Source organism: Oreochromis aureus, linkage group 5, assembly GCF_013358895.1.
Source record: "Oreochromis aureus strain Israel breed Guangdong linkage group 5, ZZ_aureus, whole genome shotgun sequence".
Lineage (NCBI taxonomy): Eukaryota > Metazoa > Chordata > Actinopteri > Cichliformes > Cichlidae > Oreochromis > Oreochromis aureus.
The window spans coordinates 32852472-32865513 of NC_052946.1; the positions used below are offsets into that span (position 1 = coordinate 32852472).

The 13042-nt window shown below is 38.8% G+C and overlaps 1 protein-coding gene across 4 annotated transcripts; it reads right to left on the reverse strand.

Moving 5' to 3' along the window:
- Positions 1-2765: 2765 nt before the first annotated feature.
- LOC116317794 (potassium voltage-gated channel subfamily A member 10) lies at positions 2766-12729 on the reverse strand. Of its 4 annotated transcripts, XM_039612526.1 has the most exons (4): positions 12633-12729; positions 11999-12092; positions 4550-4719; positions 2766-4408 (listed from the first exon to the last, which is right to left on the reverse strand). In XM_039612526.1, the coding sequence occupies exons 3-4, from the start codon at positions 4553-4555 to the stop codon at positions 2864-2866; spliced, it is 1551 nt and encodes a 516-aa protein (XP_039468460.1). In that variant the 5' UTR covers positions 4556-4719; positions 11999-12092; positions 12633-12729; the 3' UTR covers positions 2766-2863. The 4 variants fall into 4 exon arrangements, with proteins under 4 accessions (XP_039468460.1, XP_039468458.1, XP_031592526.2 ...); XM_039612524.1 differs by having other exon boundaries at positions 2766-4719; XM_031736666.2 differs by lacking the exons at positions 11999-12092; positions 12633-12729 and adding an exon at positions 5648-5843 and having other exon boundaries at positions 2766-4719.
- Between the last annotated feature and the right edge of the window lie 313 nt (positions 12730-13042).

Below are 13042 nucleotides of genomic sequence, written 5' to 3' on the forward strand. Positions count from 1 at the left end.
TATAAATGATAGCCTCACATTGGCTTTGACCTTGCCAGAGCCACCTGTCTGTTAAATGCTAAAATGCTATCAGACCTTGTCTTTGGGCTATCACTGTACAATCAGTGATCAGCGGGGCAGAATGGTGGCCCGCTGACCTGAGTGTTAACTAGAGACACTAACAGGGCTCCAAACAGACGGTAATAAAACAGTCAGTATGTTTCAGCATGAAAACACTGCAACTACTTTTTTGATGGAGGCAAGACTTAGAACAAAAAATGCATTAGATGTATAAAATCTACACGCATAATACCTTGATATCATTTACACATACCAACTGAAAATGTTTCCTTCCTGTGACTGTATGGGACAGTAAAACAAGTTAAATAGTCAGTGCCTAGCCTTAGAAGCCAAGATAGATAGTCTTATAAATGATTCATAAGGTCTGCATATTTAATTTGGTGCTTTTGCTTCAGAAACGATCCCAGTCAAAGGCATTGTTAGGCACACAGTATTAGGATTTCTCCATCCAGTGACGAGCTTTGCCAATAGAAAGGAAAAGCTAATCATGTTTCTATTTCACATTTTTGACTCAAAATCCCTCCATTTTTAGAATGCTCTATAATTTGATAATCCCTTTTTGATCTTCACACCTATTTCTGACAGAAATTCTATTCTTTATAGGCTTTTTAGAGAACACACAATGCCAAACATCTGCTCCTCCAGTCTTGATATACATCAATATTTAAAACAGCCTGACTTTTTCTGTCTCGTGATGTGACACAGTGTTAGTCATGAGTTTTTATAGAAACCTGAAGATACAGAAAGGGATGCCATCATGATATCAGCAGAGAACCAACAACGAGTAGGCGTTAATAACAGCTAACATGAGGCGTTAATGAGTATTCATGCCCAAAGCTATACACTGAGACTTACACCTCCATTCATCACCATTATTATTAAACACAGGGGGAAAAAAAGATGTTTTAAAGATTTAAATTTAAACATAGGTGCATTTCATTCCAGAAAAGAAATTATCTAAAGGAAACTTCACACTTTTAGAATACACATTTAATGAAAGGCACTCTTTGCTGAATAAATAAAACAGCAAATTATGACTTGAACTGTACAATGTTGACACACAGTAAGAGTCCTTAGATATTAAGTGCTTTATGACACTGTAAAGTGCTGAGTACCCAAGTGACAGCTGATGTCACCTTATTGCATTTTAATTACAGGTATTGCTCTTCCCATGGGTGAAAAATACATTTTTTTTTCATCCACGTGTCACATCATTATTGCATATTGTGAGGTTATTAGAAAGGTACCAACTGTTTTCAACTATATCCATTTACACTTTAGTACAAGCTGTATTTATATGTTTCATAAACTTACATACAGTACATTTTCAAGGTCAAAATGTGGCATGCATATATAGTACCAATTCAAATAAACTGTGCACATTTATCATTTGTTCTCTTCTTTTCTCAAATCCACTTAAGGTATTGGCTTTTCCCATCACATGGAATACAATACTCATTACTATTATGGTTAAAATACTACAGTACATTCAGCCACAGTAAATATTCAAATGTTCATTTGCTGATAACAAGAAGTAAACCTCATTCCAGCACACTATGCCATGCAGTTAAAAATGAGAGAAAAAAGGCAAATGGAGATATGTTCAAATAAGAGTGCAAAAGTCGATTTTTTTTTTTTTCCTTTCTCCAGCTCCCTCAGATACAAACTGAATACACATGTTCTTTCACATTTTTACACATTTTTTTCCCCTGCCAACAGTGGATGGTGCAAAATTCCAAAAGTGCTTAAGAGATATGTGGAAAAAAGCATTAAGTGCATTTGATTGATGTGTTTTTAAAGGGTAAATTCACATTACACTTTAGAAGGTGATCCATATATCTAATGTGCATAATTTGGAGCAAAATCCCAAATAATAAAAGAAAAGTTGATTTTAAAAGCTGAAACTTCTTCATGCAACTACTGCATGTATTACATTATACTCTATTATATTTGATTTATATTCTTTAGCCATCTAGAAGATTTATGGCGGACATGCTAATGTGCCAACTGTTTATCACACAGATATTGTTATGCTGTGTCATATGGAGAAGTGCTGCTTCTCCACAAGAATAGATTTGCTGATAAGTCACTGTGTGTGCTGATGTCCTCTTGCCTGGATACATTCATCTGCCCTTGAAAATCATGCCAAGTCCTCTCAAGATTCTGCTGATTATGATGAAGTATAGACTGACATGGGACTGTGATGTAATATGAGTACTGAATATACTTCCAGTTCTACTGCTGCTCCAAATCATTTTTGATTTGTTTTCTTCCGTCACTTAGTCCGCTAATACAGTCCAGAAGGACATTATGCAACTGCCTATCCCGTCGTTACAGTATTTACTCTAACAATAACATTTTCCAAGATTAAGTATTTGCCTCTCAAGTACATATAAGCTATGACATTTTTCTTCAAAGTGCACTGGATGAAAGATAATATGTTATACCTTTCAGTCATGCTCATAAAGGTAACTGACAGTAGTTGTAGTAATTGCACTTTGACACATCCACATGCAGGCAGACAACTTCTGTGAAAACTGTCTCGCCAAACATACATCCAGAGATTTATCCATAACCATTTATCTAAGTCAGAGTTGCAGGGTGGCTGGAGCCTATCCCGGTTGCCACAGGACCACACGGTGCTTTTTAATACTGTAATTATCTGCACAAATGCTGCCATGTTTGGAGTATAAAACGGAGAGAAAGATACACTGATTATTCAGTGTATCTTATTAATGGATATGTTTGTTTTGTCCATTTGTTTTTTATGCCCTTTATATAAATAAATACTTGAGTTTCTTTATCAGTGCATGCCATTCTTTTCATTCTGCCAGGTGCTGTTACTTTTGTTTAGTGAAAGTGTGCTTCCACACTTATTTGCAGCTGACATTTTCTGGGCAGCCTCTGCTGCTGCATCCATCACCTGTTTCTCCTCCTGCTCAGTCTCACGGTGGTAAAAATAGTTAAAGTTGGACACGATGACAGGGACAGGCAGGGCAATGGTCAAGACACCAGCAATGGCACAGAGAGTGCCGACCATTTTGCCTCCCATGGTGATGGGGCACATGTCGCCGTAACCCACAGTGGTCATCGTCACCACAGCCCACCAGAAGCCATCAGGGATGCTAACAAATTGTGTCTGGGGCTCATCCACTTCTGCAAAGTAGATGGCACTTGAGAATAGGATGACTCCTATAAATAGGAAGAAGATTAGCAGGCCCAGTTCCCTCATGCTGGCTTTCAGAGTCTGGCCCAAAATCTGAAGTCCCTTTGAGTGTCGGGAGAGCTTAAAAATTCTGAAGACTCTCACTAGTCGGATGATTCTTAGGATCGCTAAAGACATGTTCTGACTAGAGTTCATATCGTCATCAGGTGTTGTAGCCAGCTCTGTTCCCAGGGTTACAAAGTAAGGAATAATAGAGACGATGTCGATGATATTCATGATGTTATTGAAGAAATCACTTTTGCTGGGGCACACCACGAAGCGGACACCGAGTTCAAAGCAGAACCAAATTATGCAAATAGTCTCCACTATGAAAAAGGGGTCAGTGAAATATGCCAGCAGGTTTTTAGTGGTCTGATGAAGGTTAGCATCTTCTCGGGTGCCATTGATGAATTGGGTTACACCTGGAATAAAGTCATTGTCCTCCCTGAACTCTGGCAGAGTCTCTAGGCAGAATATGAAGATAGAGATGACAATAACAAGGACAGAAACCAGAGCAACAGATTTGGCCGCACTGGAGCTCTCTGGGTATTCAAACAGTAGCCAAAATTGTCGCTGGAGTTCATTGGTGGGCAAAAGAACTTCTGGCTCTTTGATAAAACCTTCATCTTCACGGAACTGCTCCATCGCTTCATGACCCAATTCATAGAAAACAATTTCATTAGCAAATACATCTAAAGGTACATTGGCTGGTCTGCGGATTCTCCCTCCCGACTGATAGTAGTAGAGAATCCCATCAAAAGATGGGCGGTTTCTGTCAAAAAAGTACTCGTTTCTCATTGGGTCAAAATAGCTTATCCTCTTCATAGGGTCTCCAAGCAGTGTCTCTGGAAACTTATTCAGGGTGCTGAGCTGGGTCTCAAACATCAGTCCTGAAATATTGATGACAACTTTCTCATCCTTTTCTTCCATGCAGTGCTTTTCAAACAAATCTTCACTCTCGTAATAATCCCTCGGCATCTTACTGAAGACACTGTCGGTGGGAGACTCACTGTTGATCAGGAGCTTTAGATTAGAGATCAAACTGCCACTGCTGGAGTTGGCTTTAGTGGTCAGTGTAAGAGGAGTGGAAGGTGAGAGCCCCTCTGCACCAGAGTGATGGCTGTGTCGTCCTCTGTGTGGTAACTGTTGAGGAGAAGTCAAACGCTGGGTTAAAAGGTTCTGATCAGCGGCCTCTGATGTGGGTGAGGTTGGGTACCCAGAATCGCTTGGGTCTCCCAGGTTGATGCCAACATCATCCATGTTTTCAAAATTAACAAGTGGTACCTCCATTGCCTGTCTTGTCACTAGCCACAGCTCTGTCTATCAACCTTGTTTTGTAGACAGAGGAGACACCACAGCTGGTGCCACGCTGAAGATCCTGGCAGGGGCTCCCTCCTCCTGGTTATCATTCAGGCAGCTGTACACTACTTTTTGGGTTCAGACCTCTGTGTAATCTGTGAAATAGGGGTGGGAAAAAGGTATGTTGTGAAATTGGACAAATGCTGCAATACACCTCTGTCAGCTCCTGTTTAGATAAGCAGAGTGCCAGCCATCTGATACTTTGCTTGTACAGTTATCCCCCCCCCCCAATTCTCTCCCATAACCTAAACGAAAACACAAACTCGGCAAATTCGGCCCTGAAAATGCTTACACGGAGTATGGATGGTATTATTGCTGATATGTCTGGCAAAACTGTTTCATTATAGAAAAACATCTGAACTTTCTGAGATTCATCAAAACCAAAGCACATTTATTTTGTCTCAGTATCTAAATGTTTGTCTGTAAGTACCTAACTAGTGACTTGTTTAATCCATCCAGATGCTGTTCAGCCTCAGGATAGTCTATCAGCATCACATTTACCTTATCTCTAAGAGGCTGTTTATCATTCCATTTGTCTGGTTCGGACAGGTAACCAAATCCTGACACACGCTCGAAGGATGGAACCTCTGTGTCCACGAGACACCAAGGGCCACGACAGACTTGGGACTCAGTTTCCACTTGCAATGTAACAGATAATGTAACAGCCTGTTCTTTTGTAAGAATATTATATAGAGGTTATGCAAACAACTGAAATGATATATTGAAATATGTTAGGAAAGGAGTTACTGAGCCCAATTAAAAAACGGACAAAAAAGTGTTTTTTTGGACAACGTTCTTGGATCTCAGACATTTGAGTCAATTAAAAAAATTTTTGCTGCAGAAACCTTAAAACTGAGTTAACTCAGCATTATCTCGCACCGAGATGACATTGAAAGACACGACAAATGATATTATTACCTTAATAAGGTCTGAACATCAAAGCGCTCCCAAATCACATCCAAATTTTCAATTAAAAAGTTAAAAGTTTAAATCCAGCTGTGTGCAGATGCCTGTACCACTCACCCATGTCCCCGCTCTGCAGAAGTTATTGTGTCCTCTCTAATCCTGCCTGGCAGCTCCGCTCTGCTCCCCTTCACTCCCTTCACTCTCCCTTATCCAGACTCACAATCAAGAGTGTCTCTAGCTCTATTAAAGCTCCCACTGGGTAATTTAACACCGAATACGAAACCAGAGATGCCAGAGGTACCCACACATACTCACAAACATACACAATCGCACACACGCAAACACAGGCAAACTAAAACACACGTAAAGCGAACTCACTGTACTTTAAATGTGGGGGTCACCTGGCTTTGTTCTCCCTCCTCCCTCCTCCACCACTGGAGATAGGTAAGCTCTGTGATAGGAGATTTACTCCGCAGGAGCCAATCGCTGTTTGATGAGGCAAAGGGAGTATGGGACCCACTCTTTTCCTCCTTTCCTGCAGAGTAAGCACCCACATACAGGATCATCCAACGCACCCTCACCTTGGAATTTAACCATATTCTTCCCCTGTTACAACACTTGCCATAGCTCTCATTACCCTAAGCAGAAGAACATATCATCCTAGGGGCTTCACCTTCCTTTTATTTACACATGTACACAGATGTGAACTATTACTTCACCTGCCATTGACAAAACTGTCACAACTGTTTTCTAAATCTTAACAGAAATCCGCTTTTTAAAATGGTTCTGCAAACATGTGATGCAAATCTATAATGTGCCAATTCTAGTTTGTGAAAAATATGAATTACAACACATATTTTAATGAATTCTATTGATAAATGGTTGAATTTTCCACAGGGATTTAGTACATTCTGGTTGCACTCTCCCCTTGGGGTGTGAAGACTTAAATATCTTTGCACCTTCCGCAAACTGAGATTTTGTCAGATTAATAAAGCAGCTAAAGTCCAATTGAAATTCAAATACTTTAATTACAGAGATGTTATACTAGTTGGTATAGTTTAATTGAACATAACCTTGCACTTTCTCAGAATGTCATCTTGTTTGGCAGCATAGTTTGATTAATATGTTACTGTATATAAAACCAGTTGATGGAAACCAGAAATCCTTCCTTCATCTCATTTTTGCTCTGCTGCAGCCAGGAATCGGCTGTCTCCTGAGCCCCTGTAATACTGAGCAGGACTACTTCAGGCATAGGCACATGGCGTCAAGGTCACAGAAAACTATTAAGACTTTACAGTCTGTGCTTTCCCATACATCATCAATACTCACCTCTTGGCATGTCATTATGTGTTCTCACATGAACATCATGCTCATGTACATTCATAAATATTAACTTAGGGGAAATCCATGCACATAGAGCATGGCCACACAGAGAGTTGCATGTGCAAACATCACCCAGCTAGGTCAACATTCTCGATATGTAGGGATCTTTTTCTTGTGTGATCCTGTTATATCCTGGACATGTCATTGAAAATGCAGCCAGCCGAAGCATGACCTGTCACTTAAACACTTCATAATAGAATTTGCTACAGGCAAAGAAGGACAAGAAGATGGACAGCGAGGGGTGTTCATATACTCCACGAGTCAGGCTGAGAGGGTAAATAATCGATGCATTCCTCTGCAAAACGATTTGTCACTGAAACGAGGAAAGGGGCGGTAAATGCCTGAGATATGAGCTCCAGGATGACGTGGACTGCAGCTACTGCAGTGTTACTTGTCTCACGAGTACCGACAAGGTACCAGAGGGATAACGTCCCTCCCTCTGCCCTTTCATGCAGCCCTCAATCCATCATCCATATCTCCTCCCTCCCAACATTCAGCCCTCTCCCCGATGACACTGTCACCTTACCGATAAACACAGTGTGTTGACAAAGCATTTTCTCCAATGTGAAGGCTTGTGTGAACCATACTGACGCTGCATGGGTACAAATCACCTCCTGCACACCTTTATGGAGCTTGACTTTGAGCCATGGACACCTGCTAGAAATAGTAACAACTGCTTATAAAAGCTTAAAATTTGCAGTATTTGAAAGAAGTGAAAGACGTATCAAGTTTCTTTAGTAACAGTAGCAATGTCACACCCTGAAAATACTGAAATAGCTAAAATTCCAGCATTCACTTTTTAATCTAATGAAGAAAAGTAGTATTTAATTTAATTAGCACTAGGAAATACATTATTAGAATGCTTGATTAATCTGTCTTTTGCTCTGCAAAAAATGTACTTTTGCTGAGCAAATATGTATGTGACTACAGTCATGCCAAAAAGATAGTTATACTTCCATAGAAATTAAGAGGCCGGTGCTGCTAATCAAATGTAGTTGATTAACTGATTATCAGCAAATATGAGCACCTCTATAAAAGCAGAAAATTTGGCAGTTTGCTGTCCAGAGCATTCAGATGTGTGCTAACACATTGCAGAGAAGAAAAGACATCAGCAGTGATTTTAGAGAAGCAACTGTTGCTGCACATAGATAGATAGATAGATAGATAGATAGATAGATAGATAGATAGATAGATAGATAGATAGATAGATAGATAGATAGATAGATAGATAGATAGATAGATAGATAGATAGATATGATTTTATTTCGAACATGCAAATATAATTGAAATAACAACAGAAAAAGACAAAAAACAAAACTTAAAAATCATCAAGTTTTCATGTATATATCTATGTCTACAGAATGCATGTGCTCGAAAAGGAGTAGGATGAAGTTTACACTTTTCTTGTTCCTACCCCCTTATTTCAAATTTCATTGCTTACAAATCCATATCCAGGATTCAACATTATTTGATCATATATGTTTAACTATGTACAAGTCTAACACATTAGATTTTCAGCACATAAACCAGAACAACAACAAACTACATTTTTACATAAACTAATCACCCTGTCTATAACACCCGCTTAATCTCTGAGCTTATTTTATATCTATGTGACAAACACCTTAATGAACACTTAAGGTTGGGTTACTCAGGACTTGATCTATAAAAAAATGAGGACACAATGAGACAACTCAGTCACTGAGAGGAAGATTATAAGTTTGCAAAGCAGTTTAAGGCCATTTTCAAGCATTTGAAATCCATTATTTTACAGTGAGACGTTTATTCACGTGTGGAAAATATTCAAGACACTTTCCAAAATCTTCCTCGGAAATTTGGTCAGACTGTAGAATGCTGAAAGAAACTGCACAAAACCCTAGTGCTTCATCTCACACTTTATTGGCTTCAGTTAAATGTTTGTTAAGTGTGATTTGGTATCTATCAGCATCAGCTGGGCAACTCCTCCGTATGCCAAAGTATTCTAGAGTCAATGTGAGACCATCTGTCCGACAGCTAAAGTTTGGCCCAATCTGGGTCATGCAACATGACAATGATCCCAACCGCACAGGCGAGTCTACAACAGAATGCCTGAATAAGGAGAGTCAAGGTATTGTAGTTGTCCAGTTAAAGTCCAGATCTCGACCCGATGGAAATGTTGTGATGGGACCTTAAGAAAGCTGTGAATAAACAAATGCCCACAAACATTACTGAACTGAATAAATATTATATAGAAGGTGCTGTTGAATCATGCTGTTTTGTTTCTCACAGGACCACAAAGAATCCTGGGAAAACATATTTTTTCCCCACATGACTATTTGTGAAATCTCACAGGTAAAATTGCCTTCTGACTGATAGAATTTTGTGCCCAAACTATATTATAATTTATTGGCTAGTTTAAATATATTATAAGTGTAATTTCTCATCTCTTTTGTTCAACAGGGACAGCAGATATATAAAAGGCGAAATGCCGGAAAGGAAGGATAGCTGAACACTGACAGACTGCATGGTCAGTGTCTTAAATCCTCCATCCACCAGGATGCCCCAAGGGTTTAAAACAATAATGCAGCAAGCTTATAAAGCTGTCAAATAAACATTATGTTCTGGCAGGTTCAATGTTTTTGAAATGTATACTTGCTTTAACTTGAAACCACTGACTTTTTTTCCCAAACACTCAACAGCAAACATCTTTACAGCGTTATACATAACATAGTTTTCATCTCTATAGCAAATTCCCCTACTTATGACAGCTTGCTAGCAAAGCTTTATAGCATTTGCTGATAACATTAATTGCTCTAACACCCATAACCTGCCACCAGAAGAATCTCTCAGTGTTTCTCTTTTGGCAGTTGCTCCACTATCTTCAACGACTACTCCTCAACTGCTTGCTGTTTGGAAATGTTTCTCACTGCCTGCAGCAGCCTTAAAACAACACCACGAGGGGCATAACAAACGAAGTTAAGTTGTGGGGGCAGAAGCTAAACAACGAGCTGAAAATTAATTAATGCTGAGCAGAACCACAGATTCAGTTGACAATCTGCTGTTCTATGGTGAAAGAAATGTGCTTTACACCGTAATTTGAAACACTGTAAATAAAAAATATTGATTTTAGCTTATTTAACTGCTGTTTACTAGCGAATGTTCTCAGTTGCATTCAACAGCTACACTATTTACTCACTGCTAAGAGACTGAATACTTTGTTTGAAATGACAATGAACATAAGCTGGGAACTACTCATCTTGTGCACATGATCTAGGTAATACTATCTCAGAAGCCCATATGCTTAGAATGCATTGGCTTGCCCATTAAGGGTGACAGGATTTCAAAGTGCACGTCAGGTAGCACGGATTAGACATTTCAGCCTCGTAATCTTATAGCGAGGTAACGACATCTGGTCTGTAATCCTATATATTGCAGCAGAGGTGTCTTCATTGCAGAGTACTATATATAAAACCCTTACACAAGTCAAAGTATAATGTTAGGGAAGCTAAAGTGACATGCTCATCCAGGAGGATTTAAGATGCAGATTATATGACTGCTGTATCCCGTTATGTTGTATCTTTGTTCAACCATGGAAAAAAAGATTAGAAATCTAATTTTCCAAGATTCACTTTCTTGTGAATATAGGGAAGGATTATTAATCATCTACAAATGGCATAGATTTCAAAATACTGACAATTTGTGCAGTACTGGCTGCCCACACACATTCAGATCAACAGAGGGCCATTTGATGCAAAGACTCCAAAAAGCTCAAAATTTCATCACAGACTCTGTAGGTAAGATTTGAAACTGTTGCTGTCAAACTGCAATCAGAGAGCCTGCACAAATTCGACCTGCATGGGAGGCACACCAGCAAAAAGAAAGCTTGGCAGTCTGCAAAATCCCTCAACACAAAACCCTTTTGCCAGTAAACACATACGCAAATTCTAACATAGCTACTCTAGAAAGATGAATGAAGACTGGAATTTCTGGCCACAATAAAATTAGATATGTTTGGTGCAGACCAAGGATACCAGCTGTAAAGTCTTAAACTGGAAATATTGTCATTTGGGGTTGTTTCACAGCCTCAAGAATCAGGTAGCTTCAAGTCTTCAAAGTGTTGCAGATGAAACAATGACCCTTGCAGTATGGGGCACCAAGTCAGTAAAAGACTGATAAAGAAGATCTTGTAAATATATAAATATCTAAAAGAACAGATTCATGCTAGGGTTATAATAGCGTTTTAGGCCAAAGGTACTCAGTTTTTCCAATACAAGAATTATAAATCTTTGTTGTTTTTTTTAAGTAAATGATTAAATAAGCCACTTTCTTTGTGATGCTATAATCATATTGTCATCTACTGCATATTCCCTTGTCTGTATACACTTTAGTAATTGCTTGTCCAAATATTTTGTAAGATCATCAATTTTCAGATGATTTTTTAACCTATTTTTTCACATAACTGAACCTACAGGTCTTGAACTGAGGTTTTAGGTGTCGAACGTGCTAGTAATTAAGTCTTTATTCCTCTGTACACACTTCCCTTCAGTAGACTAAGGATTTGGTCTGGATTGGATGATAGAGAGACTCCAGTGTTCATACTGTGGACTGAGGACTCCACTAAGGAGATTATGTAATATAGAAGATCAGCCTGGAGAATCACCCTCACAGATAAACTGTGATGACTAAATACTACAGACTTAATTGAAATGGCTGGAGTGTTTCCAGCCAGCCTCACTAATCAAATGACAAGTGCTAATCTTAACTGACTCTTTGGACCCATCATAGCAAGAGGAGGTTAACACTGACAACAAACCAGTCATGGTGCAGCTACGACTATTAACACCACAGTCCTCTGTGGTGGCTTAAACTCACTGGTTAAATTATACTTTCCTTTACCAACATTTTGTTCCCTTTTTTGTTCTGTTCAAGCACAAAAAAAAATCTTTTTTTTAAATTTTTTGTATAACTAATGCATACTATCATTTCAAAACAAACAGCAAATTCCTTCAAAGCAACATAACACACTGTGGGAAGAATTATTCTGAAATCATACAGCAAGGATGAATGCCACACACCACCCACTGTTTTGATATCAGCATTGCTCACCGTTGGACAGGGAGGTTCCATAGCTGCAGGCGCTGTTTGCTCATCCAAAGCCTCCTGAGTTACACCAAGCCTCCTCCTCATGTTCCCATATGGCCTGTTGATGTGTACAAAACATTAGAATGATGAGATTGATGAGTGAGATTCACGAGAGAGAATCCTAGCTGAGATTTGTTAGCATTTAAATATTGTTGTGATACAAAAACAAGTATTTTTATATTCACTAGTGAAATATTTCACAATCAAGACTCTCATCTGTGTAATTGTAATACTGTTCAGTACTATTCTTACCAATAAAAAACTTCACTGCTAAATTGTAAAAATGCAAACTAGCAAATGTTGTTGCCAGGAAAGTTTTCAAATGTATTTTATTTGACGCAAAAATAAAGATTTGCTATTGGCAACAAGCAAAAACATGTCAGTCCAAATATGTCGCCCTATAGTTGCCCTAATACATTTTTGTAAGCCATAAAACAAGAATTACTGAGTTACCCAGGAAACTAAGCTACAAAATAATCTTAGAATTATGTTTGTTTTGCTACTTCCCTCCAGAATTAGTACAAAGTCTTCTTATATTAATAACTGTGTAATAGTAACACACCTTTTCAGTGAAATGTAAAGCCTCTATTTAATTTACCTCTTCATCCAGCCGTGAAAGAAGCTTGTCTGCACTCCGTCACGCACAGAGTTTGATTAAATATCTGACCGGGCATTTGCAGAGTCTTAAGGAGCAGTTGTAAATCTCTCCAAAGCGTGAGGTTTCAACAGAAGGGAGGGCAGTTACAGTTAAATATACAAGACAGATGTTTTGAACAACAACAAAATTCGAGTCATTTAGTCTTGTGCAGCATGCAAATAAACACAGTAAACGTTATCTCATGTTGATAACGTTCATTAAGCTTTTTGTACAGGAAATGCACAGTGTGTAGGGAGATATCAGCGAATGTAACACTGTAGTAATCAGCAATAGCAACAAAATTATTGCACACAGGGACAGTAGATGTCACTATAAAACTTCTTTGTGATTTCTTAGTGGAAGCTTCTTCT

What these genes read in the sequence shown, in the direction of transcription:
- LOC116317794 (XM_039612524.1), bottom strand. Translation starts at nt 4,555, where the DNA reads ATGGAGGTACCACTTGTTAATTTTGAAAACATGGATGATGTTGGCATC.